At 40.7% G+C, this 26,282-nt stretch overlaps 1 protein-coding gene and 1 long non-coding RNA gene across 4 annotated transcripts in view; one reads left to right on the top strand and one right to left on the bottom strand.

Moving 5' to 3' along the window:
* Erich1 (glutamate rich 1) overlaps positions 1-26,282 on the bottom strand; it is a 61,550-nt gene that overhangs the window by 8,644 nt on the left and 26,624 nt on the right. The window contains exons 4-6 of one of the 3 annotated variants that reach the window (XM_090353713.1): positions 17,034-17,522; positions 14,396-14,590; positions 6,868-7,262 (exon numbers count right to left, since the gene is read on the bottom strand). In XM_090353713.1, the coding sequence (XP_090209839.1) occupies positions 7,174-7,262; positions 14,396-14,590; positions 17,034-17,522 (773 nt within the window). In that variant the 3' untranslated portion in view covers positions 6,868-7,173. Of the gene's footprint in view, positions 1-6,867; positions 7,263-11,430; positions 12,416-14,395; positions 14,591-17,033; positions 17,523-26,282 lie in introns of those variants that run through there. The other 2 variants (XM_090353714.1, XM_090353715.1) reach the window with 2 other exon arrangements.
* Positions 7,052-11,057, top strand: LOC150049521 (uncharacterized). Its single transcript, XR_016538957.1, has 3 exons — positions 7,052-7,157; positions 8,782-8,881; positions 10,638-11,057. It is a non-coding gene; the product is annotated as an uncharacterized LOC150049521 (long non-coding RNA).

The raw sequence follows: 26,282 nt of genomic DNA, 5'->3' as shown, positions 1-26,282 counted from the left end.
GGACAAGGAATACAGGTAAGTTGCTAATTCCAAATTTACCAGTGCTATTAGTGGAAAGTCGCCAGTGGGTCAACTCTCAGCTAAGATGTCTACAGTGCTTGAGTTACATAGCATGTTATACTGTTCTCTATCCTTTACTTTCTTGATGCATTTATTTACTTAGCTTAAACTCTGGCCTAGACAGTGTCCCTAAGCTTTTGTGCTCAAAACCACCCGAGCCACAGCTCCACTTTGGCTCTTGGTAGGGGTGTGTGTGTGTGTGTGTGTGTGTGTGTGTGTGTGTGTGTGTGTGTGTGTGTAGTGTCTATGTGTTTATTGGGGATAAGAGTCTTTAAGATGTTCTGACCTAGGCTGGCTCTGAACCATTATCCTCATATTTCAGCCTCTTAAAGGATTACAGGGATGAGCCACTGATGCCTGGAAAATTTATTTTTATTATAGTAAAATACATGTCTTAGTCTATACAGGACTACTATAACAAAATACCACACATTAGGTGGCTGGCAGATGACAGAAATTCTGGAGTGGCAATCCAAGATCAAGGGACCAGTGGGCTCCTGTCTGGGGAAGTGTGTGTCCTCTTTTCTTACAGGAACACAGTGGTGGGAGGGTACTGGAACTTTTAGGATCCCATCATGTGACTCCACCATATGAATTCCTAATCATCTCCCGAAGGCTCTGAGGATTAGGGCTCAACACATGAAGTTAGGAAGGATTCAACGTTAAGACTATACAATGCATTTAACTCAAAATTTACTGTCATACTGTGATATCTATCTATCTATCTATCTATCTATCTATCTATCTATCTATTTGAAGTTTTGTCCCCAGATTCTGCTAATAATTCCCAAATCTCTTGTTATTACTAAATAACTAGAATAATAAGCCTATCTTTTGTTAAAGAATGTGTCTTTTGTCCTTGTTTTTGGAAACAGCTTCAGAGTAAGAAAGGTGACAGGCAGTGTTTTGTGCTAAAGTTCAGCGTGTTAGGCCTCTAGAGCAACTTCAGAAAGCAGTCTCTCTCTTTGACCTTCTTTCTCTTCCCAAGGCAGGTATATAAACTAGAATGTTTTTTCCCAGTGCAGGTCACAGAAAGGAAAAACTTACTCCATACTCCACACTTCCCTAACCTTTCTATCTTGGAACTAGCCATTAAAACTTTTTTCTGATTTTCCTTGTCTGATTGCAGATCACAAGACACCATTTCAGAAGGCTCCTGCCCCATACCCAGGAGGAAGGAATGTAACACAGAGAAGCCAAGAATCTGGACAGACAGGCCTCACTGGGTCAGTCCATTGGTTGTAGGTCGCACCCTTTATGTACAATCACTTTTCCACATGGCTGTGAATCACCTTTGTACAATCACCTTTCCATCTCTCTCCCCCCTGTCTCTGTCTCTCTCTTTTGCCAGGCCCAGGACTTGAACTCAGGCCCTGAGTTCAAGCCTATCCATAGGCTTTCTCAAGGCTAGAGCTCTACCACTTGAGCCACAGCACCACTTCCAGCTTTTTCTATGTATGTAGTACCAAGAAATCTAGCCTGGGTCTTTGTGCATGCTAGGCAAGCACTCTACCACTAGGCCAAACTCCTGGCCCTCACATTTCCATCTTTCAGTCATACCTGCACAATAATGTAGCCACAAAACCCCTGAAGACAGAGGTCTTGGGAATATTAAGACACTCAGCATGGGAGACTTCCAGGAGGCAAACAAGAACATCAACTACTGCCTGAAGATGTAAGTTACCATACTCAAGAACCTTCCAGATCCACCCCTTACGATCTTCATTATTTAGTTGTACCATTCAAGCATCCTTTATAATAAACTAGAAAACATGTTTCCCCAAGTTCCATGAGCCACTCTCCCAGATTACTCAAACCCAGTGAAGAAGTCTAAGAACCCTGGTTAGTAGTTGTTAGGTTACAAGCTGCAGAGGACCTGAAGTGGGGACTGCCTTGGTACCTGAACTCATACCCTTTGGGGACTACAATTGCCTGTATTGAATTAGAGGCCACCAGCTGATGTTTGCTGCAGAATTGATTACATGGCTTGGCATGCCAGGGAAATACATATACTTGGAGTGGAACCTGTACTGAGAGCCGTGTAAGGAACTTACTATTCTTCTGCATCCTCAGATAACCTCAGTCATGCTTCAGTGCACAGTACTTGTGGCATTGTGTTTATCAATGTGACCATTACTCACTTCTATTACCTTCTCATCTTCCAGACTGAAGTTCTGCCACCTGTCAAACCCTGCCGTCCACTCTCTCAGGCCCTGGAACCTCTATTTTAGTATCTCCATGAGTTTGACAGGCAAAACCTGAGAGCCCTCCTACCACATACTTCCAGATGAATGGACTCAGGTATGTTCCTATGAAGTGACATGTTGGGATATATAATTGCCCTAATGTTGGACCTTCAGCTTTGTCTGGAAGACAAGATGGTTGCCAGGGTAAGTCTACATTTATTATTCAGTGCTAATTGATGCCCTGTAGGACCATGGTGGATGCCTAGAAGACGATCGCAGCAGATATAGAATGGGAGATTTGTATTTCCACCTAGCACATCTTCAGAACTGTTTGCCCAGTGAGTTTTCTATAACCAGGTGTTTGCCATGAGTCATGCCCATCCACCAGAGGAGCAGCATTTCTGGCTTCAGGTCTGTGCTGTTTCACTCCCTGCACACAAAAAGAACAGCCTTGATTCCACCATATTCAACACTTTACATATAACACTATTTTCTTCTCTTCTACAATGGATTAATGTTCTTTTTGTAAGGGATAGACACAGAACTTTGAGAGGGTAAAGTATTTATTAGGGCAGGCAGGATGAAAGATATTTGCAAAGGAGATCAAGAAGAAAAACTTGAGAAAGCCAAGTCTGGTGTCCCTGCAGCCATGGTTCAGGGAGCCCAGGAAGGTGAGCCTTGTGTACACTCACAGGACAGAGGCACAAAACACCTCACTCCTTTGATGAGACAGAATTCTGGGGAGAGAAACACAGATAGAATGTAACACAGAGCAAAGGAGTGGCTTCAGGAAGTGACAGAGACGTGACAAGGAGGACATGGATGGAAGGCACTCTCCTGCATGAATGAAGGGTGGAAAAAGGGAAGGCAGAGACAAAGCTTTGGGGTTACTTCTCTAGGGGATCATATACTCCTGAGAGGAGAAGCCATGTGAGTAATCCAATGAGGAGAAAGGGTTAGCCCAGGACTAAACAGAATGTGAGGCAAAAGGAAGTCATCTTAGGACAAGATAGGCACTGGAGGGATAAAAGGTTAACTTAGTTGGGGCTGGTGTCTGTATAGAGGAGGAGGAGATAACAGAGGAAGACCATACAGACCACAGGGAGGAGACAGTCTCTGCAGGCCAAAGGGGAATTCAGGAGAAAAGAGCCCTGTTTGCATCTTGATCTAAGGCTGCATGGAGCCCCTGAATGGATCTCGAGAGCGGATGCTTCAAATGGAATACCCAAGATTTTAGAGATCATGTAGCTTTCATCTAAAACTGACAAACTTCCACGGAGGGTGCACCTACCACAAAATCTCTAGGGAACACCCCTCACCAGACCTGTGTCCAGGAAATGCTGCTTCCCCCACCTCTTGTTTGCAATAGATCCTTTATTTTTTGTGGGGTACGAGGGCAGTCCTGGGGCTTGAATTTGGGGCCTGGGCACTATTGCAGAACCACTTCTACTCAAGGCTAGTATTCAACCACTTGAGCCATAAAATTCCCATACGGCTTTTTGATGGTTAATTGGAGATTAAGAATCTCACAGGTTTTCCTGCCCTAGCTCGGTTTGAGACCCTGGTACCTTTCACTGTGCTCTTTCCTCCTTCCCCACCTCAGAAAAAGAAAAGAAGCAAATAAACAACAACAAAAATGGCTACTGAATGTTCCTCTATTGTTTTCCAGCTATTCAACTTAGCTATCCAATTTCAACCCTCACTTTCTTTCTCCCTCCTTCTCTCCCTTGTGCTTCCTTTAAAATAATTATTTTCAGCCAGGCACCGGTGGATCATGCCTGTAATCCTACCTAAAGAGGCTGAGCTCTGAGGATCTTGGTTCAAAACCAACCTAGGCACAAAAGTCTGTGAGACGCTCATCTCCAATTAACCACCAGAAACCTGGAAGAGGCACCATGGCTCAAGTGGGAGAGCACTAACCTTGAGCTGAAGAGCTTAGGAACAGAGCCCAAGCTCAGAGTTCAAGCCCCACCACCAACAAAAAAATGAATAAAAAATTAAATTATTTTCTTTTTTCTTGAATGCTGGCATTAACAGTATATACTGTTACAACAACCTGGGTTTCTTACTTCTACAGCCTACATTAGGAAAATGGGAAGCACTGGATGGCTGGCTTCTCTAGAGCCCTGGCCCTGGGCATCTGATGAGCATCAGTCACCCCACTGGAGAGCTCTGCCATCCCCACCCCACAGATGAAGCAGTGGAGAGATCCAACAACTTGCATCAAACACACAAAGTGTTAGGGCAAGGCTAAGGATTTGAGGAAGAGGTTCTTAGCACACCTTTTCAAGAACCAGAAACATAGCAATATGTTTTGACTCAACCTTTCATTTCCTAATTCTTCTCTGGTGTCACTTACTCACAAGTCTCAGCTTCTTCAGGCCTGAGGCACTAACCCTAGGGTCTCTCAGAGCTTCTGTTTCAGCTGGGCTCTTACAGAGCAACAGGAAAAACTAAAGGGTTAGGGCATGCCAGAGGGCTTGCCAATCTGAAGACACCTTTACCTGCATCGAGGTCAACTGTCTTAGAAAAACACATACCCAAATCCTGCATGTGCAGGAGGGGAAGGAAGGTGGGAATCTTTATAGTGTTTCCTACTTGTGACCCTGCAAAATTAGCAAAGTCAAGGAAGACATGTTCATACTATTTTACTATAAAGGGGATTTACATTCATCTTTCCTGCAGAATCTTTTGGCTCCCTTTTCAATTCCACCAAGCTATTACTCCCCAGGCTTTATTCTGCACTGGCATGTATTTTATGCTTTCACCTGTATAGGAGAGATGTGACATAATCATGAGAGGGCAGTGTGATGCTGGAGAGTGCCATGCAGGACTGGCACCGCATTTGGTCTTATTCCCTCCAGAGTATCATGCAGGACTGGCACAGCACTTGGTCCCATACCTCCAGAGTGCCATGGGAGATTGTCACAATATTGGTCCTGTTGTCTCCAGAATGCCACACAGGACTGGCACAGCACTTGGTCCTGTAACTTCCAGAGTATGGCGCTGGGTGACGCATTACTTGGTCTCATTGCCTCCAGGAAGGGCCCAGGTAGTGAGCCACTTGAGCAGAACCACTGCTGTCAGGTCAGCAACCACAAGCTTTGGCCTTAACTCAGGTTTCAATTCCCTGTTGACAAAATGGCAGTTTTGTCCAGTTTGGGTACAGTAGGACTAAAATTTTTCCTATTTGATTTTGACAAGCCAACAGAAGCTTGAATCAGTTCATATTTTAAAATATAGAAATGTATTTTTCTTAAATATCCGTTGTTCCCACTGAGAGTTCAAAACAAGTTCCTCTAGGTCAGTGGATGTGCAGAGAGATGTAAGACACATCAAATCACTCCAGCACTGCTTGTTTCACACTTCCATCAAGCATGGATTTGCCTGAACTCTGTCCCTCAGAGACCCAACCCAAATCAGCATGCCAGAGCCACATGCAAGGCTCAGACTTCTGAACATGCCAGTGTCGATTCATTTACCCTGAAAAATGTGAATGCCAGGGGACAAGCCTTTACTCTACTACTTAATTTTACACTGCAAAAATGGTGGGTAAAATTTTGGAAAATAATCAAGAGCTCCTTTTGCAAATTTCCTTTAATTATTGTGAAGAGTCTTCAGCTTGGTGTGGACCTACCTGTAATTACTGCCTGGACATGCATTACTTCACCCTGTCCACTGTCCAGGATGCTTCTCAATGTAATATAAACCACATCAACAGGATATCATTTTCAAAATAAAAAAAAATAAAAGGAAATGCCCAAATGCCTTTAAGGAGTAATCTTGAGTAATCAGATGGGAAGCAAAGTCACAATCACAATGCAATTAAAACTCTGGAAGGCTTTCATTAGCTTCATGAAGGATAACACTTACTACCCTAATTTTTTTTTTTAAAGATCTCTCATTCCAACTCTACAAGATCTTCTTCCAAACATTATTCCAATTATGGTACAATAATAAAGCTTGATTAACTGCACATGGAGAAAGGCACCCATCCAGGAGTTGTAGCTTTCTACCTCCATTCACTCTTTAACAATCATGTAGAACATAAGCCATGCCCCTCCCTCCTCAGGCTGCAGCCACCACTGTCAGGCCAGGTACACAGTATGGTGCCCATCAAGCTATATGCTTGTACATATGCAAGCCCATGCTTTTGCTACAGTATGGTCCTCTTATTCCTCTTTTTCACTATAGTTGGGAATTTTTCTGGATACACTGTTATGTTCATACATGCAATGGACATTTTAGGGTACCTGACATAAAAGCGGCTGTTTGATTACAATATTGTCCCTTTGATCCCCCTTTTCATCTGTTTGGATGCTGTGCTTCCTCAAAATTCTTTTGATATTCATTCTGGAATATTCATGCCTACGATGGGCATTCTAAGGAATGGTATATAAGAAGGGACCTGGAGCACCAGTATGCTGGCTGAGCTGTGTCTACTTGCCTGACATTGGTTTGGCACTCTGGCCTTCACTCAGACACAAGGCATGTGTTTTCCTTCATGGGCACGAAAACATGTGTCCCCATTCCATCTGGAGCCATGAATATTTGTGTGGCAGAAAGAACCAATGCTGTTATAGAGCTACACATGCTACAGCTTTTCCTCACTATTTTTACTTAATCCTGAGACCCAGACGTGGGTCTCATCGTTATTCCCAGAGTGTTCTGGGGTAAAAGAATCCAAGAGGGGAATGTAAGTCCAGGGTCCTAGAACCTCTGTGAAGTGAGCAACATATTCAGTCAGTCTGACATCACAATACCATTTCACGTTAAGAGAAGACCTTATGCATAGGCTCAGCTCCTCCCAAGCAGAATGCAGTGGGTACAGGTGGCTGCAGGCCCATCCCCTCCTCTCTCAATGGCTAGTGGGCTGAGGTCCCTTCATGTCTGAATGGACCCTATGTACAGGTAAGTGGCTGCTGGCCTAGAAGGAGCACACTGTTGGAACCCTGGAGCCATGTCCATTCTCCAGCCTCATCCCAAACTCATCCATGTCTCCCCTCATGGGAAAATCTGAGAAGAAAATGATATAATTAGTTCTGGGAATATTCTGGAAATGAATTTAAAAAATAGCATTTGATGGGGAGATGCACTAGAGATAACCACTGGTGGCCAAAAAAATGTTAGACTCCTTTCTTTGCTCAACAATAATCTGGTGTCTTAAACACCTCAAAGGTTGTTATCAGGATCTTATGGGCTCCTAATGAACTTGCTCAAACACAAGGCCGGGTGGGAAGCGGGAGGATACAGGTCTGCCTTTTGAACAGGACAGGAAGTCTACCTATGGACCCCTCCTATACAAGGAGGAAGTCAGCTTCCAAGTCTGTCCTGGGAACCAGAGGCTTGTGGAAGTGGCACTGTGGCTCAAAGTGGTGGAGCCTGCAGAGCTTTAGCCTTCAGCCAAAGAGCTTACGGACAGCACCCATGCCCCAAATTCAAATCCCACAACTGAAAAATAAAAATATATAAAAACAAAAAATGAAACCTGAGGCTTGTGTGCTTTCTGAGCACCATGGAAGGTTCTCAGTAGCCCCAAAAGTGTTTTATTTTCTCAACTGTGTCCCAACTCCAGGGCAGACTGCCCCAGGGGCAAGGCCGTCAAGAGGGTCAGAGAGCCTGTTAGCTGATTGAATTTGAATATTTATGCCTTTTTTGTTGTTGTTGTTGCCAGTCCTGAGGCTTGAACTTAGGGCCTAAGTACTGCTTTCTCAAAGCTAATACTCTACTTGAACCACAGCAACATTTCTGGCTTTTTCTATGTGGTACTGAGGAATCAAACCCAGGTCTTTGTGCATGCTGGGAAGCACATGACCACTAGGCCAAACTCCCGGCCCCTATTTATGACTTTTATAGTGTAGTTTATAGTAATTTTGGCCCTCTTTATTATCCAATTCAATATCATCCAACTTGAATAATGAGGACTTCCTTTATGAGATGTAACTTTGATCTAATTTGAATTTTGATGTGGATGACACTTTTATGAATTCCAAGTGAGATACGTAATCTGACTTCCTTGCCATAAGGCTGCTCCATTTAAAAATTTCCCCATCTATAACACATAGTAACTCTAACATGAAGCCTAATGGATGTTTAACATATACTTAAAGGAGGAACTATTACATCTTCTTTCAAGTGCTTGGCGTTAGCTGCTTCAAAATGGAAGTCATTATAAAAAATTATCACAACCCAATTACTTTTTAGCAGATGCTTAATTAAGACCTTCATCAAATATTATGAGATTTAACTAGGAGAATTCCACACTGGCTTGAATTAGTATTACCATATTACAAGCTAGAATAACTTCAAATGCATTTGACATTATATTTCAAATGTACTAATAAAGGAAAATAATTGAATATTTTTACCTACCTGGAGCAACCCTATTTATTCAGGTTACTCTAACACAGCAAGGAAAAAAACAAAACAACAACCAAAAAACCTTCAGATTTCACGAAGACTAAATTTTGCCTAAGTAGACATTTAAGGAAATATGTAAATAGGTTTTAGATGTTGCTTTTTCATTCTGACGTAGGAATACAGTGAGGAAGGGTATGTAGTAGCCTCTCTAGAACACATCGACTGGCAGCACATCCAAGTCACATCTGAGTCTGATGGAGATAAAATACTTTGAGGTAAGTAAGCGGGGGGGGGGGGGGGGTGCCCTGGAAGTGAGGTGCCTCGAAGATGACAGAGCTCTAGAGGTGAGACACGGAGATGAGAAGACTCTGGGGATCAAGGGATCCTGGAAGTAAAGACAGCTCTTGGGGTGATAACAAAGAAACCAAGGCTTACAGCTATCTTCTGAGCAAGAGGCTCACTCAGGAAATATGAAAACATTGTGGGTTGGCTAGGGCTCTTTCATGACCAGGGCTTTTACTACCCACCTGGAGAATATCAAGATGTCTTGATTTTCAAGGGAACAGTTCAAAAATGACACATTTCTATTTACTTCATGCCTCCTATTAGTATCATTTCTTTCCCTGCATTTTTTTTCTTCACAATTGATGAAAATGTCACAAAGTAACAAAAGTTGTGAACACTGGAAGTCAGAAACATGGTAGCCCTGGGCCTGGGCATAAGGCCAAGAAAGGTTTTATTCCTTTTTTTTTTTTTTTTTTTTTGGCCAGTCCTGGGCTTGAGCTACTGTCTTTGGACTTTCTCAAGGGTAGAGCTCTACCACTTGAGCCTCAGCACCACTTCCTGTTTTCTTTTTCTATGTACGTGGGACCAAGGAATTGAACCCAGGTCTTCATGCACGCCAGGCAAGGACTCTATCACTAGGCCAAACTCCCAGCCCATGTTCTTTTTTTTTTCATGGTTCCAGACAGCTGACAGCCTTCAAAGACAGCCAATTCTCTCTTCAGAGAGGGGTTCCTGGTCCTAAACCATCTATTCTTCTCTCCAGAGTTTACAAAAGACCTAGCTTTTGCTGGTAGGGAGATAATTTACATTGATAGGTGGCAGGCCAGCTCAGGCCTCCATGGATGGCAGACTCATTCAACTACTTCATTCCCTAGGGAAGTTTCAGAAAACATGATACTCACTCCAGGTAAACAGCCCAGAATACAGTGTTCAGCTTACTTGAACTGACTACAGTTATCTTGTAGCCAGACCGGCTTTGGGAGTGAGCCCCAACCAGGTGGTTTGGAGGCTGGGAAAGAGTTATGGTGTTTAAGGACTTCTAAATCATGAGCCACCAGAGTTGCCAGGAGAGATGCTCAGAAGTCAAAGGCTGTAATAACTACCTACACAATTATACAGCAAAACTCAATAATTTCTGCATAGCAAAGAAATAATTACTAGAACGTAGAGACAAACTACAGAATGGGAGAACATCTTTATCAACAGATAAAGAATTAATACCCAGAATATACAAGGAATTAAAAAAATTAAATAGCAAGATAAATCTAATTAACAAACATGAAAACAGTTCTCAGAAGAAGAAATACAAATGGTTAACAGATATATCAAGAAATGTTCAACATTCTTAGCCATAAGGGAAATGCTACACTAAGATACCATCTTATTCCAGCCAGAATGGCATTCATCAAGAAAGCAAACAATAAAAAATGCTGTCAAATGTGTAGAGGGGAGGAACTCTCATATTCTATTGGAGAGAATGTAGATGAGTGCAATCACTACAGAAATTAGTATGGAGGGTCCTAAAAAAGTTTAAAAAAAGACCTACCATATGTCTCTGTTAGAACACACTGAATATATTTAAAGCAGAGTAAATATGTACACAAGAAATACAATTGCATGCCCATGGTTAGTAAGCATTATTCATAATAGTCAAATAGTGGAAGCAGCTGAGTTACTCAAGATGAATGGATAAAAATATGGTGTATAAAATAGCCGTAAATAAAAATAAAATCATTCCATTTGTAGGAAAAAGGATGGAACTGGAGAAACATCATCCTGAAGAAGATAAGCCAAGGTCAAAAAGCCAAACACTTAATGTCATTGCTCCTATGTTGAAACTAGACCCCAAAACATGCATGTTCATGGAACACAGTATTCACTGAAGGAGGAACAGTCTCTTTAACCATGGTGTTGTGTTGGGAGCAAGAGTGGAATCAAACTGTACTTTGATTTGCATCAGATAATTGCTTGATTGTCTTATTGTTTTTTGGCCTTCTCCTGTTCAATTGATCTGAGATTTACCATATGAATGTAACCCCCAACAGTTCCCTGATTAACCATCTGGATGTAACACCTGGCAGTGCCCTGGTCTCAAGAAGGGATATAAGCTTTGAGTTGAGAATAAACGGGGCGCTGCAGTTTTTGCCTGGGCTGCAGACCTCCCGGACCCGATGTGTTTGTCTCTCTTCTATTTTTTCCAGTCCCTGCCCCCTATTTCAGGAATCCCAATTTGCTGCCTGTAGGCCCCGGCAGTGTTGGGAATCTGGACATCCGATACATAATGCCATATACAAAAGTTAATTAAGTGGACTAATGCTCAAACATCAGAATTAAAATCATGAAACTCTTAGAATTAAACACAAGATAAAAACTTTAGGACAATAAGTTTGGCAGTAGTTTCTGATGCACCTTTGAAGCACAAGCAAAGTAAGCCAAAAACTGAGTTGATAGGAATTAAAATTTTTAGTACATCAAAAGTTATAACCAAGGGAATGAAAAAGCAAGCCTTGGATCACATACCTGATAATCTGATAATCAAATTTTGATACATTCAGAATATAGCTAGAGCCAATGTTCTCTTAGAATGTAGTATCAACACTGATTGACCCTTTAAAAACTTGACTACTTCCATGACAAAAAGGAAGATAAAATAGGGAAACAGGCTATTGACATTATTTTCAATGTAAAGAATAGAAAAATGAAGTTAGCTATTTTAAAACTATGTAAACTAGACTTTTTTTTTTAATACCAACAGGGCTGTGTGTGTGTATATGTGTGTGTGTGTGTGTGTGTGTACATACACACACGCAAGCGTGCGCAGTTCTGGGGTTTGAACTCAGGGCCTGGGCACTGTCAGTGAGATTTTTTGTTGTTGTTCAAGGTTATATACCACTTGAATCACAGGTCCACTTCCAGCATTTTTAATGTTTACTCGGAGATAAGAATCTCATGCACTTTCCTGCCCAGGCTGGCTTCAAATAGCTATCCTCAGACAGCACTTAGCCTCCTGAATAGCTAGGATTACAGGCATAAACCCCCAGTGTTTGGTTTCTAGTACGGCATTCTTAAAACAAACATTTTTTAGTCACAAGTTGATTTTCAATTTTATAGAAATATACAACAACTCCAATCTAGTTTATTTAACAGAATGTCAGTTTCTGATTTTACAAAAATAAAAAAAATAAAGTTTGCCATTGTAATTGCAGACAAACACAATTGAAAGTAAATAAAAAATATTCAAATTTTACCCGATTCTCATTTAAATATTAAAATGACCTTTTACCCATTATATACAAACACAAACAATGTATTACATTCTACAGAATTTAAGCATCACAGAAAATATTGGGAACTTAATTTTCTTTGTACAAAGAATCAGCTCTCAGTCTATTTCATATGTTTTATATCTTCATGTTAAATATAGCTCTTCTTAAAGAGATATAGTAATTTTATTCACTGGTTTTTCTCAGGAAAGATTTGTGTGATCCAGTAATTAAAGAAAGCTGAAATTACTTTAGCATGGTCTGCAAAGCAAAAACAAAAAGCAAACAAAAGATAAAATAAAACAATGATAAAAAGATAAATCATAGATGGTTGTTTTACCGATATTATCCTTTGGGCCTACAATAAGCCTTGCAATATTCCAATAAAATGCAACTTTGGCATAAGCATAGTGTGACAGTGATGTAGTACAGCTTCCGCATCATATATGATGTCACAAATATGACTAAATGGTGAGTAAGTTCTAATTTTCTGTGTTTCCCATGTGGGCCCTCAAGTTCTACCAGGCACATATCTCACACAAAACCCACATTAATACTACAAGTTATAAATTTGACCTGAAAGACAAGCATGTGCAAATTGAAATTAAAAGGAAATAGAAGTGTCAAAGGCATAAAAAATAGAATCTTAAGTAAGGTGATCTGGAAGTCACACAGCACTCGACTTTCATAAAGACAGAGCAAATGACCAACGGGAAGGATATATCCCCAAACCACCTGTCAACTCCACGTGGCTTCCTGAGGAGTCTCTTTATAACATCGGGAGACTTCCAGATCTGGTTTAGGATAGGTCTACTACTTCTAAAGTCCTCAGCCACAGAGTGCACAAACTAACCCTGAGGGGCCCATCCACAGATCTGGGCAGACCCAGCACTGTTCCTAGTTGATCCACTACTGCTGATACTGACGCTCAGATCCAGAGAACTGGTGCCAAGGAGACATAAGGTCTGACCTTCTGCTACCTGCACAGAAACCCTTTGATATCTTCCTGAGGCTGACACTTTTCTGTTAAGACCAAGGGACCAGAACTATGCAAACCGCCTTTCCTCACATGGGCTTAGAGGAAGGTTGAGCGCAGAAATTCCTACAGCACTCCTCAGTGCCTGAGTGTGACAGTGTCAGGTGAATGAATGGCAGCCCTGACTCAGTCATGCAGGCCTCTGGCACAATGTGACATCCAAGTGTAAGGTCCACATATTTCCAAACACCAACCCAGTCCTAATATTATGAAAGCTGCAAATGTATGAACCTACTCAAGTGAAGAATTTCTGAGCAAGAAGAGAGAACAAACAGGGAGGACAACACTGTACCTTCCTTTAAAGACATCCTTACAGAGATAGGGGATACAACTACCAGTTAGATTTTATGAACTACTTTTATGAAGACGTAAACCTGATTGCAGTAAGTTATAAGGGCCAAATCTTAATTGAAAATAAAGCTTCATTATATTTTTCACAAAACAGCTTAATATTGAAAATCTTTAAGAATATATCCTACAAGGCTTGATCCAAGGGAATAAATTTTATAAGAAAATGTGTTTGCATATAAATTCAATTCTACTTCTATCAACTGGTTATAGACAAATTTTGTACAGTCCCTGTGGTACCAAACTAGTGCCTTACCAAATGCAGATTCTCCTGGCAGCAGTGCCTATGTCTTTACACATTGCCACATTGCAGGGCACTGAACAAGAAGACTGTTGAGTATAAAAAACAAAACAAAACAAAACAAAAACACCTCACAAACTTAAAAAAATTAAAACCTCACATTCCAAATTCATCAAAGTCTCATGTCAGTTTAACTTAATAAAATAATAAGAATAGGGGGCCGGGAGTTTGGCCTAGTGGTTAAAGTGCTTGCCTAGCATGCATGAAGACCCAGGTTCGATTCTTCGGTACCACATACATAGAAAAAAGCCGGAAGTGGTGCTGAGGCTCAAGTGGTAGAGCTCTAGCCTCGAGAAAGTCCAAGGACAGTGCTCAGGCCCTGAGCTCAAGCCCAGGACTGGCAAAAAAAAAAAAAAATAATAATAAGAGTAGATAGTCCACAGGGCTGGAAAACTAGATGATATGTACCTTTCTGCATAAGTTAGAAGGATTTTTTTAAATATTAAGCAGATATATAAAATCCTATTTCTCCGTAGGACTCTATTCTTCTAGGCCATATATGTCTTATTTTCTAATCCACTGCTATTTGGAAGGATTTTCTGAGTACTGTACTTACCAGAGGGCATCATGCAATGTTCTGAAAACATCTCCAGAGCCCTCTTCAGTCTTTCAGTGTCTTGAAGAAGAAGCAGTGTTTTCATGTGGTCTAGAATGAATACATCTGAAGGAGACATGCTATGAGACTCAAGGCAGTGTAGCACTTCTTTGGTGGTTTCCACGCATACAGGTAAATCTGAGTCCTTGGAGATACCTAAAGGAAGTTAGAATCACATGAAGTTTAGTTTCACTTTTGTAAGCTAAACGTGAGGTTTTCTCTCTTAGAGGGGCTTCAAAAATATATTCCACTTGGAATGAGAAACCTGGGACATAAAAAGCTCCAGGAGAGAAAAGGACAGTATAACTCTTAAAAAGTAGATCCAGAATGGGGTGTCACTATTTGAGCAATAATGGAAACCTGGCCACTGCTACATATCTGATATTTGAACACTTTCTAAGTGTGATACAAGATTTGAAGTCAGGACAACAGAGGAAAAACCAGGCAATAAAACCGAGTTCTTCTTCATAAGTATCTTTCAAACACAGTAAGTGTGACCTAGTGGTAGAGTGTGGCCTAGTGGTAGAGTGCTTCCCTGGGTTTGATTCCTTGGTACTACATACACAGAAAAGGGCAAGACAGTGCCTAGGCCCTGAGTTCAAGTCCCAGGAGAGGCCAACAAAACAAAACAAACAAACAACAACAATAACAACACACACACAACAACAATACACACACACACACACAAAGAATAAAATAGATGACTACTAAGATAGCTGACAAATCAAGGATATATTGAAGGTTCACCAATAGTTGAGGAGTTGTCTTCTAAGACCAGCACCTCAACTACAGGCTGCTTTTTAAGATGTTTTTGTTTATCTCTGGTTTTAGCAGCTTGACTATAATGTGCTCTGGAATGAAGTTATCTGTATTAATCTACTTGGGTCCAAAGAACTTGGACCTATGATTGGGTGTCATTTATCACAGGAAATCAAATGCAATCAGGATGGTACAGTGGTAAAGCTGCTAGTCCTATCTCCTTAGACAAAGCTCCAGCTCTGTTCCCTCTTCTACCTTAGATTCCAGCCAAAAGACTATCTCACTTTTTCTCTGGGTCCATATCGGTTAGGCTCTTTATTTTTCACTTAAAAAAAAAATTGCTAGAATACGCTCCTAGTCCTGGAAGACTTCAGTTGAAGTCAAGATGATGGCAGGGCCATTCAGATTCCAAAGCCTCTATAGGTGGTCCCTTCTTTAACTCTTTCAGCTTTTCATCCTGTTTCAGTTACCCTTCATTTGGGAACTTTACTTTGATCTATCTTCCCACTTGCTAAGTCTTTTCTACACTGAATGTAATCTCATGTTTAGATTCATCTTTTGAGTTTTAAATTTCAGTTATAGTTCTAAACTTGATGGTTATAATAGATTGTCATTGTTTTCTTCTTCTTTTTAAGCATCTTAATTGTAGTTAATATAAAAATCCCTGTCTAAGCCAGGCATGGTGGCTCATGCCTGTAATCCCAGCTACTCAGGAAAAGCTGAGATCTGAGGATCACGGTTCAAAGCCAGCCCAGGCACTAAAATCCATGAGACTCTTTATCTTCAATTAACCACCAGAAAACCAGAAGTGGTGCTATTGCTCAAGGGGTAGAGTGGTAGTCTTGAGCTAAAGAGCGCAGGGACAGCATCCAGGCCCAGAGTTCCAGTACCATGACCAAAAAAATAAATAAATATAAAGCCTGTCTGGCATCATTATCTTCTGCTTCTGTTGTTCTCTTTGTGAGATTTCTTGTTATGTGTTCCTGTCTCTTAGAGTATATATGAAATAGTCATTCAATGTATTAAAAAACAAACAAAAGGGCTGGGAGGTTGGCCTAGTGGTAGAGTGCTTGCCTAGCATGCACGAAGACCCAGGTTTGATTCCTTGGTACCACATACAAAAAAAAAAAAAAAAAAAAAAAAGCCAGAAGTGGTGCTGTGGCTCAAGAAGTAGAGCTCTAGCCTTGAGAAAAAAACCCAAGGACACTGTTCATGCCCTGAGCCCAAGTCCAGGGCTAGCCAAAAATAAAATACAATAAAATAAAACAAACTAAACAGCAACAAAAACACCAAAAAAAGTCTTGGGTGATGCTTCTCAGCTGCAAAGAGGGCTGGCTCTTTGCTTTGCATAACTGGGAGGGGTGAGGTGGCCTCCAGGGGCAAAGTCTAAAGCAGTGTGGGCAGCATGTCTGGTGAAGGGTATCCTCTATCTTGACTTGTACCCAAGGCACTTAAGATAGGAAACCCTTACCTTCTCAGGTCCCAAGACTGTCCAAGGATAGTAGAGGGTCAAATCCCTAGCTGAATTCATCTTTACTTAAATATATAGCCCAGGACACTAAGACATTCATTCCCAAGTTTGACTTTAAAGGAAGGAAGAACATAAGCCCAAACTATGCAAACAGCAAAGCACTGTCCATGGACTCCTCTCAAAGTGCACAAGGAACCATACACTGGTCCAGCTCTCTGATGGTATAATTTAAATAGTTTGAATTTTGCCTTCAAATTTTTCACTTGAAATATTTTAACATGCCTCATATTTTAAACATTTAGGTATTCCACTATATTTGGAGAGTATCCAAACATTAAGAAGATACTATTATTCGAAGGAAAAACTTACCATCATAAAAATACAGTTCTTGTGTTGACTTCAGAAAGTTTAGGATGCCATCTGCCTTGTTGGTAATGTCAGCATAGTGTTGGGAGGCATCTGTTGCCGTGCCCTCCTCGCTGAGACCCTCTTCACCCTCCTCAAGGGGGTCTTGGGCTCCTTCTTCTATAGCACCTCTCGGTTCTTCCTCATCGCTGCTGCTCTCCTCGGGCTGGTACAAGAAACTGACACCAGAAGCCTTCTTTACCAGGCCAGCTTCTTTCTTCCTCCTCATCTGCCGTTTCTTTTTCAACTTCCGTTTCTTATTTTTGCTCATTGTGGGTCCATCTGTGTGCTGTGACTGTAATCCTTCTTGTAAAAGACTCTGCTGTTTTTCTAATTCTGCTTTTTCTTCTAATTCTGATGGTTCTACACAAATATTATTAAGACTTTTAAGATTTTTCTTTGGTTTATGCTTTCTAATTCTTCGTCTCTTTGGTTGATCAAGAGGATCCAGATCTATTTACAAAAAATTCAGATACAACAATTTTCAGTACAATTTGACTGTAACAGCACAGGCTAAAATTTTTTTCCATCAAAATCACTTTGGTGATTATCACTTTACCTTAAGTAATCACATGACCAAAGACTCTGCATTCCCTTATCCTTCTTCCCTCCGTAAATTACCCTTCACCCATCAACATGTTTCATCTTCCTGGTATTTTGTTAAATGGTTTATCAGTTCAAAGGAGTTACACTGTTATTCCTTCCCTCTCTCTCACTGCCTCTCTCTCTCTCTGCCCGTCATGGGGCTCAAACGCTGGACCTGGGCACAGACCTAGGCCTTCTTTTTGTCCACTGTACTATCTGAGCCACAGTGCTACTTCTGGCTTTTTCTGTGATTAGAGGTAAGAGTCTCACTGGACCACTTTCCTGCCAGGACTTCCAACTGTGATCCTCAGATCTCATCCCCCTGAGTAGCTAGAATTATAGGCATGAACCACTGGTGACAGGTATCAATTTCTCTTTTTAAGTGCTTATACTATAAAATGAATATCTCTGTTGAGAATACATTATTATTTTGCTATTTTAAAAAAGAGCATAGAATAGTAAAAGGTAGAGGTGGCAAGGAGATCTACAATGATATCTTTATCATACTTTCATATAATATACATGTACTTTTGAAAGGGAACATTTAATGCATATTTGAAGAGAGCCACACTGTGAGACCACATCCAGGATGCCTACATTGGTTACTTCAGAGAGATAAGGACAAATTGTTCTTTTTTCTGCTATACTACATGTTTAGGATATTGAACATATACTACTTTATTAGGGGGAAAACATTTTAAATATGATATGATTTCAGCATCTCAAAACTTATAGGTCACCACTAGGTCCTGTTGAAAGGGAAATTTATAACTTAGATATCTCAGAAAAGGAGAAAGGCCAAAAATCAATGACATAAGCATCCAGTTTAAGAAGCTAGAAGGCTGGGGATGTAGTACAGTAGCATGGCACTAGTTCAGTGGTAGAGTGAATGACACTATTATTTGTAGAGAAAGGTCAAGATCGTGGTTGAACTGTTAGCAGATGAAGGCATAAACTAAGGCAAGAGGGCAAGAGGCACTGCTCACGAGTAAGAAGGAATAAGCTACCTGGAGACCTCTAGATGGATCCAAAATCAGGATGTCCCAGGACATTTACATAAGAGTATATAGATCACACTCATTCACTCCTAGGACTTGCAAGCCGTTCATAAAAGTAGAGAGCAATGTAGGGAGGACTTCCTGCAGGGGCCAAGATGAGGATCTGCATGATGGGAGAGAAGACTTGAAGTGAGGGAAATGTTGGTGATGGTGGCTCAGGGGTAAATCTAATTTAGCCAATTATACTTTGGCCATCTCCTAGCATCCTAGGGCTTCTGAGCAGACTGCACGAGTCAATAAATATCCAGAGCAGCCAAGAAAGCAGTTAAACACTCAAGATCAGCTTGGTGAGCTATCCTGGTATTCAGTGCCCACTGGGCACTGGTCCTGAAGTTTTTAAAGCTTGCAAAACATGAAGCATTGCATGATGTCTCTACCTTTACTGGCATTTAGGCTGAGCCCACTCTCCCTTCCTTGTGAAGATCTATTGCATATAAACTTATATAGAAAGAGAGCACCCTCTATCTTATAAAAATCACACACCTACAGCCACCATGAGTTACATGGCAAGTGAGAAACTTGTGAATTACTTGCACAAATGAAGTGAAATAGGACTTTTTCTTTAAAGGATTAGTCTTAGACTGTGAAGATAATAACATGGAAGAAAAATGTAAATCCAGTGACAAACCATTTTTCAAGTTCAGATTGAGTCAGCCTTGAAGTCACTAGAGTACAAAGCCTGTGTATCTTATAGGTACTGATTTTAAGTATATTTAGAGTACATATTTCTTATAATATTAGACTATGTATTTCCTATATATTTAGACTACCTATTTCATTATGTTGCTCAATTCCCTGCAAAACCAGAAAACATTCTTAAAACATTAGTCATATGCAAATCTAGATGCAAAGAGTCCACTGACCAAGATTCTTACCTTGGCCAAACTGTAGTCAGGACCCTGAACACACATTTGTGCACACATTCCTAAAATCCAGTCTTAGCAAGAGCTCTGCTAAGCCAGTTTAGACACAACTCTTCCTTTCATGACTAATACCCATGGATGCCAGTCTTATTTTCCCATCCTCTATACTCCCTAGGGGATGTCTGTTCACTTGCCCTAACACTGCCTGTCAGGTCACTTCAGCCAGAATCCTGTCCCTATTCCTAATGTGTTTGTTTATTTTTGGTGTCAGTCTTGAGGATTGAAATCCCAGCCTGAGCACAGTTCCTGAGTTATTTTTCTCAAGGCTAGCACCCAACCATTAGAGCCACACCTTTACTTACTGATTTTTGAGTGGTTCATTGTGGAGATAGGAGTCTCTTGGACTTTATTTATTTTGCCAGTCCTAGGACTTGTACTCAGGGCCTGAGCACTGCCCTTAGCTTTCTCAAGGCTAGAGCTCTACCACTTGAGCCACAGCATCACTTTTGGTTTTTTTTTTTTTATGTATGTGGTACCAAGGAATTGAACCCAGGTCTTTGTGTATGCAAAGCAAGCACTCTACCACTAGGCCAAATTCACGGCTCTCTCTTGGACTTTCTTACCAGATCTAGGGTCTAACCTTGATCCTCAGATCTCAGCCTCCTAAGTAGCTAGGATTACAGGCATGAGCCACTGGTTCTCAGTTCTAATATATCTTTTTACAGTTTTTATACACCACTGCACCTTCTCCTGGCTCTAAATCCCTACCTACCTTTACTGTGTTAAGGCTGAGCCCACTTTCCCTCCCTTGTGAAGATCCATTGCAGTGGTCCCTGGACCTATTAAGTTGATCCTGAATAAAATCATGCCATGCTATCTTAACCTGTGGTACAAATACATTTTTCCTTAACTCCCTGATGTGATTCACAGTTAAACCCTGTGATATCCTCAGAGCCTCAGCAGAGGAAGCAGGCAAGAATAATGCCAGGATAATGACCAGAGTCATAATTATCACCAGCGTAAGATTTGAAGGATTATAGTACAGTTAACTTTAAAAAATGCCTGTAATATAATTTTCATTTCCAAACTGTAAGTTTCTTAAACAGAGATGCAATGCATATGTTACAGGCAGAACTCAAGTATTTACTTGTTTCAGACTTCTGTGTAGATTTAAATAGCTATGGATGAAATAGTTACACATCGCAAAGTCACTGGTTAGCCAGGGATAGTAAGGTTTGAATTCAGAACTTTATGCTTGCGAGGCAGATGCTGTACCACTTGGGTCAAGTCACCAGTCCTGAGAATGCTTTATTCATACTTTAAAAATATTTTTCATAATCCTTTTCTGTTTCCATAAAAAAAAAACCCAGAGTGGCCAGGCCACTCTGATCAAGATGCCTAAGGAAGGAATTAGGTCACAGTCAGTGTCCTATAAAAGTGAAACAGCACAAAGTTCACTGCAGCAGGCCCTGAAGCTCAGGAATATGTTTTCTAAGAGCAGGTACAGATGCTACAGGGGGAGGGCATGACAGATACATGGCAGTGAAGGAAATGATACATGCTGACATCATGCTGATGTTCATATGACTTGCTGGACCTACACACAGCAGGGTTTAGCAGCCTTCCCTGCTTCTCCAAAGGTAATCCTGGGCAAAGCACTTAAGCTCCTGCAGTCTTCAGGCCAAATGTTTGCATTCAACTGCTATGAGAGGTTGTGGCCTATGCTGATCAATCTCACTACCATGCTAACTTCTCCTCAGACCTGTATCCTACATGCCTTAGTGGCAGGCCCTCCTTGGGAATTTACCCCAACAGTCCTGTCTATCACATTCACATTGCTGCATCTGCCAGCACCTCAATGCAGCTTTGTCTCATCTATCCTGCTATTCTTTTCAATGGGAAGGTCCTTTAGGGCAGCCACTGGGGCAGAAACATATATATGCACTTCAAGTGTGATTCCAGTGACACAGAGACTAAATGTTAGATCTTACTTTTCTGAACTACAATACAAGTGCAAGAGCCACATGTGCCCAGAGGTTGCTGTGCTAGGGAATGTGGCAGGGGTGGGAGAAGGCCACAGAAGGTTAAAATACTGTATGATGCTGGTGGGAAACTAAGGACCAGGTCAAATGGCAAAGTTTAGAAAGATATCTGTTCCATCAATCAAGAAATACATCCTACCACATAGTTAAATACTGTATCATTTTGAAAGCATTATCCAAAGCCAACTAAAGTCTGCTCAGCCAAAAGCTACAATGCAAACTTCCGGCCTATTGTCCCAGCTCTAGGCAATGGCTATGGCCATTGGGACAGAAGGAACCATTTCCCTTTCTGGTGACTGCTGTCAGAAGACTTACTCTTGAACTCCGGTGAGTTACTGTCTAGAAATGGTCTGCTGTCAAAAAGAAATTACTGTCTATCCAGTCAACACAAGGTGATGGGAATACCTCTCAAGCCTCTTTTGAAGCTAGGTTCACCAGTGTACCTTTTTCCTGTTCTTTAGAAATGACTGAAGATTTTTTTTCCAAGTCTGAGTCCTTCCGTTGAAGTGTCACCATGAAGGATGGGCCCATCTAACTGTATGATGGTAGGGTAAGAGCCCAACTTCTATTTCAGCAGTCCTATCAGGCAGAGTGAGTCTCCACACAGATACAGATGCATAGCTCCCTGTTCTTCATCTCTCACTCTCTGCGCACTTTTCTCAGTCCCTCCTCCATCTTCCTGTAAAACCCTAGTCAGCTGGGTAAAATCAGAGAATTCACCTTTTTGCCCCTCTCTGAGCATCTACAGAATAAAATCTTTTTCTTATTACTTTAATTAAGGCCTACCTGTGTCTGTCTGCCTTAAAAAATCTCAGTCATCTAGCAGAATTTCACCAATCAAATAGAAACAACTATGAATACTGAATACTGTCCATAAATCCCTTGCCTGAGACCTCCACACTGCTTTGCACAGAGAAAATCCACTGCCTTCACAAGCAGCACAGTAGCTGCTGCCCCTGATGTCTGCAAACCACACTATGCCCTACCTCTGAATATAAATACATTCACAAACTTTTGCTGAAAACTGTCCTTTCCAAAGGTTTTGTTGTAGCTAATGGACCTATTTGTATGTTAATACTTTATAGATAGAACCTGTAAAATAAATCATATGCTAACTAAAATATGAAATTTGTTTGATATAAAAATTTACTAGAAAGTCTTTACTATCTTGAAGGAAATATTATTTCATTGAATTTACAGATTTTTGAATGAGAATTTAAGAGTGATATTCTTTTCCATTTTAAATATAAAAACAACAGTATTAGAAACATTTGTAAATCCTAACTAAAACAGCTCAATGTTCAAACCACAGAATTTACTCACACAAACATTGTGTGAGCTAAGTATAGTCACTCATTAACAAAGAATATCTCAAAATGCTCATCTTTCAAGATGAAAAATGTAACCAGGGAACATGTGGCACCAAACGGTGATTCCATTATAATTCATAGGTTGAAGTCAAATGATACTATTTCTAGGCTAACAATGTCTTTCTACAATGACAAAGTGATAAAAATACTCATTTTTCACTAAGCATGATCATAAGAATGATACTGAAAAGCAATAGCATGAATCAAATACACAAAATCTGTTTTAAGACAGAGCAATAAAGAGGATAAAATAAACTTCATTTTGTAATTTACATTGTCAGATTCAATTTCCATTCTTCAAGAAATGCTTGCCTCAGTGATATAATGATAGTTTTTGATGAGTAAATACTGACTTGGAGAAGAACTACCAGTCTGCCTACAACCAAAACAAAGACATGGCCCTGCACAGCAAGATTGACCCACCATGCTACCTTGGGAAAAAAATGTCTCTGTACAGTTAGTGATCCCTATCCCACCTAAGACCAGGACAGATGAGGACATGGCTTACCCAACAAGAATGACCCACCATACCATCAGGACCAGGATAAGGGACATGGGTGACCTACCATACCAAGTAGGGCTAGGACAGAGTACTTAGCCCCTCAACAGTGAGAGTGACCCCCAATGAGTGACTTAATTAGGACTGGATGCACAATGTGACACAGAATACCACTCAGGACCAGGACAGACAAGATATGACTAGGACTAACTATGATCCCTGCCCTTGACTGGGGCTCTGTTGGGCAGTTGTGAATTACTCCTTTTGAACTTACAATGAAGCTATATACATATTTGACCCTGGTGAAGGGTCAGATAACAGGCCCAGAGGGCTCTAGGAGTATAATGAGAACCTTGACAAGGATAGCAGAATGCTCCTTTACCACAGGGGTCAGCAATGATAAGACATTTTTGAAAGAACGTATTTAACCCTACAGCTTTCTCTTGGTTAGCCTGGGCTAGCATGGGGCTCCATCCCAGTCTTGTAACACCCAGACTCTTTAGAGGGTCTTAAAACTTTTAAACTGTACACAAAGGCCTTTACTGGTGCCTTCATTCATAAGGACCTCCCATGACGTATGACTTGAACCTAATAGTACAGTCTAGGTATCAGGGCATATGTTGTGCTCAAACTATGCAGCATGGATACAACTAAAGGCCTTTAATTCTGCAAGAAATCTCATGAGAGGAAGGTTCAGCAAATGAACTGTGATTATCAAAGATACAGAAAGTAGTCAGTAGGTGTGGACACTGATGCCCAACGACTGCCATGATGGGCAATCATTTTGATCTAGCCTTTCTCACATTACCCTTCCCCATCTGCGCCTGGGTGTGCAAATTTGAAAAGAGCCACACTGAGTCCACATCCAGGATGCCTACAGTGGTTACTTCCAGAGCATGTGACACTGAACTACAGTATGATCCCAAGATTTCAGTACCAGCTTGACATGTTACAGCCTCAGCTTTAGCTCCCCAACTACCAACTGGGAAGAGCCATTACAGGCTCATTCAGTGGTCTTGTGAGGCTCAGTCACGCAATATTCTTGGCCTGAAACCCAAGGCTATTGATTCATTAGGCAATACCTGACAGAGGCTGGTTGAAGTATTCACCAAGTCAACAGTCTTGATTGGGATGAAAGGTAGAGGCACTTCTCCTACTCCCTAGGGCAGACATTCCTGAACCCTTCCTGCAGCTGCATGGGCTTTGCCAATGATTGCAAACAGTCAAGGAGAAAAATAGGTAAGGTTTAGTTTTTCCAGTCCTTTAAGGGTCACAGCAGAGAGCACAGTCAAAAGGAAAATGACAAAAGGCTTTACCCAACTTTGAAAGCCTTCACAGATTCTCCCTCTATACTGTCTAAAAGATTCAGACCCATTCACTACAAGAAGTGCCAGCTTGCCTCTTCAAGTAGCTTGCTTCAAATACCCACTCACAGCCTGCCAAAGGCCTAACTTCACTCTTGTAAATAAAGCAACAAAGCAGCTATAGAAAAATGTCCACAATGAAGTGACTAAAAATATGGCAGAAAAGTGCTAAATGTCTTAAATAAAATTTATAACCATAAAGCAGGTGATTAAATTAAAACAAAAATGGGATGAAAAAATTAATAGAACTAGGAAAGTATTAAATCGCATAAATGAGAAAAGACATTAAAATTATTCCACAAGTTGAATCTATATATACTTTAAATGAAGGCAACATAACCAAACTAAAGGAGAAAATGTTAAAAGTGAGTACTGCTGAAAGCCTTTCTGGAGAGGATGCAGCACAACAGGATGAAGCCCTCACAGGAATGTGAAGTCTGAAGAATTCCATCCTACTTAAAATAAGTAAATAAAAAGCCAGGCTATCTCTCTTGTCCCCAAGGTACTAATCAAAGAGTATGGCATAAGGATCAATGTACCACTACTCCACATAGGCTTTTGGGGCATTATCAAAAGATGAGAGAACCAAAATGAATGGCCAAATTTCCCAGAACTGGAAAAAGAAAGGAACAAACCAAGCTGTCTCAAGAGAATGTGGTCGTCTAAGGGTGAAGTAGTGTGGGTACCATTTTGGATCACTCTCTCTTCAGCACTGGAGTACTGGAAGTTAAAAATAAACAAAGAACAAAAAAAACCCCACAATATGTCATTTTGTTCTTCATGTTCAAACCCATCCTTCTATTAAAATATGCCTAATTGGCTTTCTCTATATCTTTTACTGCTCATCATAATTACTTACATGGCTAGGGACCTGGCTTAAGTATGGTGCACTTACTGAGCAACAGTGAAGTTTTGACTTCAAATCCAGTAACTTCCCAACACTTGATTGTTAGAGATAAAGTATACCCTAGCAAGTTCCTTATACTAGATGTTAGACTAACAAACTGATTTTTTTTGTCTTGTTCTTGGGATACACAGAGCCAAGTAATTAATGTGAAATAAGTCAATAACAAATGTTTAAATACCTGATTATTATGTCCCATTGTCTAATTTTTGTGTATGTCTGGTACTAGTTACTGTCCTACACATATGGCTGCTGACTATCTTCTCATATCTACCACTGAAGCTAAGAGCTTAAAATTATTTCTACAAGGAGAAAATTAAATTTGTTTCCTAACTATAATATTTTAATGCTATTTGGCTTGAAGACTTTTTAATTAATCTACTCAGACATGACAGTATTTCTTTAAAAAAAAAAAACCCAGGGAAGGGGTGGGTGGAGGGAAATGGGGACGAAACATGAGAAAGGGTATCAATGTTTGTGAAGTAATGTACCTTCTATCTGGCGAATATAATGTAACCCTTCTATTAA

The sequence above is a fragment of the Megascapheus bottae genome, chromosome 20 (genome assembly GCF_031878675.1).
Source record: "Megascapheus bottae isolate mThoBot1 chromosome 20, mThoBot2.hap1, whole genome shotgun sequence".
Classification (NCBI taxonomy): Eukaryota; Metazoa; Chordata; class Mammalia; order Rodentia; family Geomyidae; genus Megascapheus; species Megascapheus bottae.
Note: the sequence above shows the minus strand (reverse complement) of the source record. Positions and strands in the feature narration are given on the sequence as shown.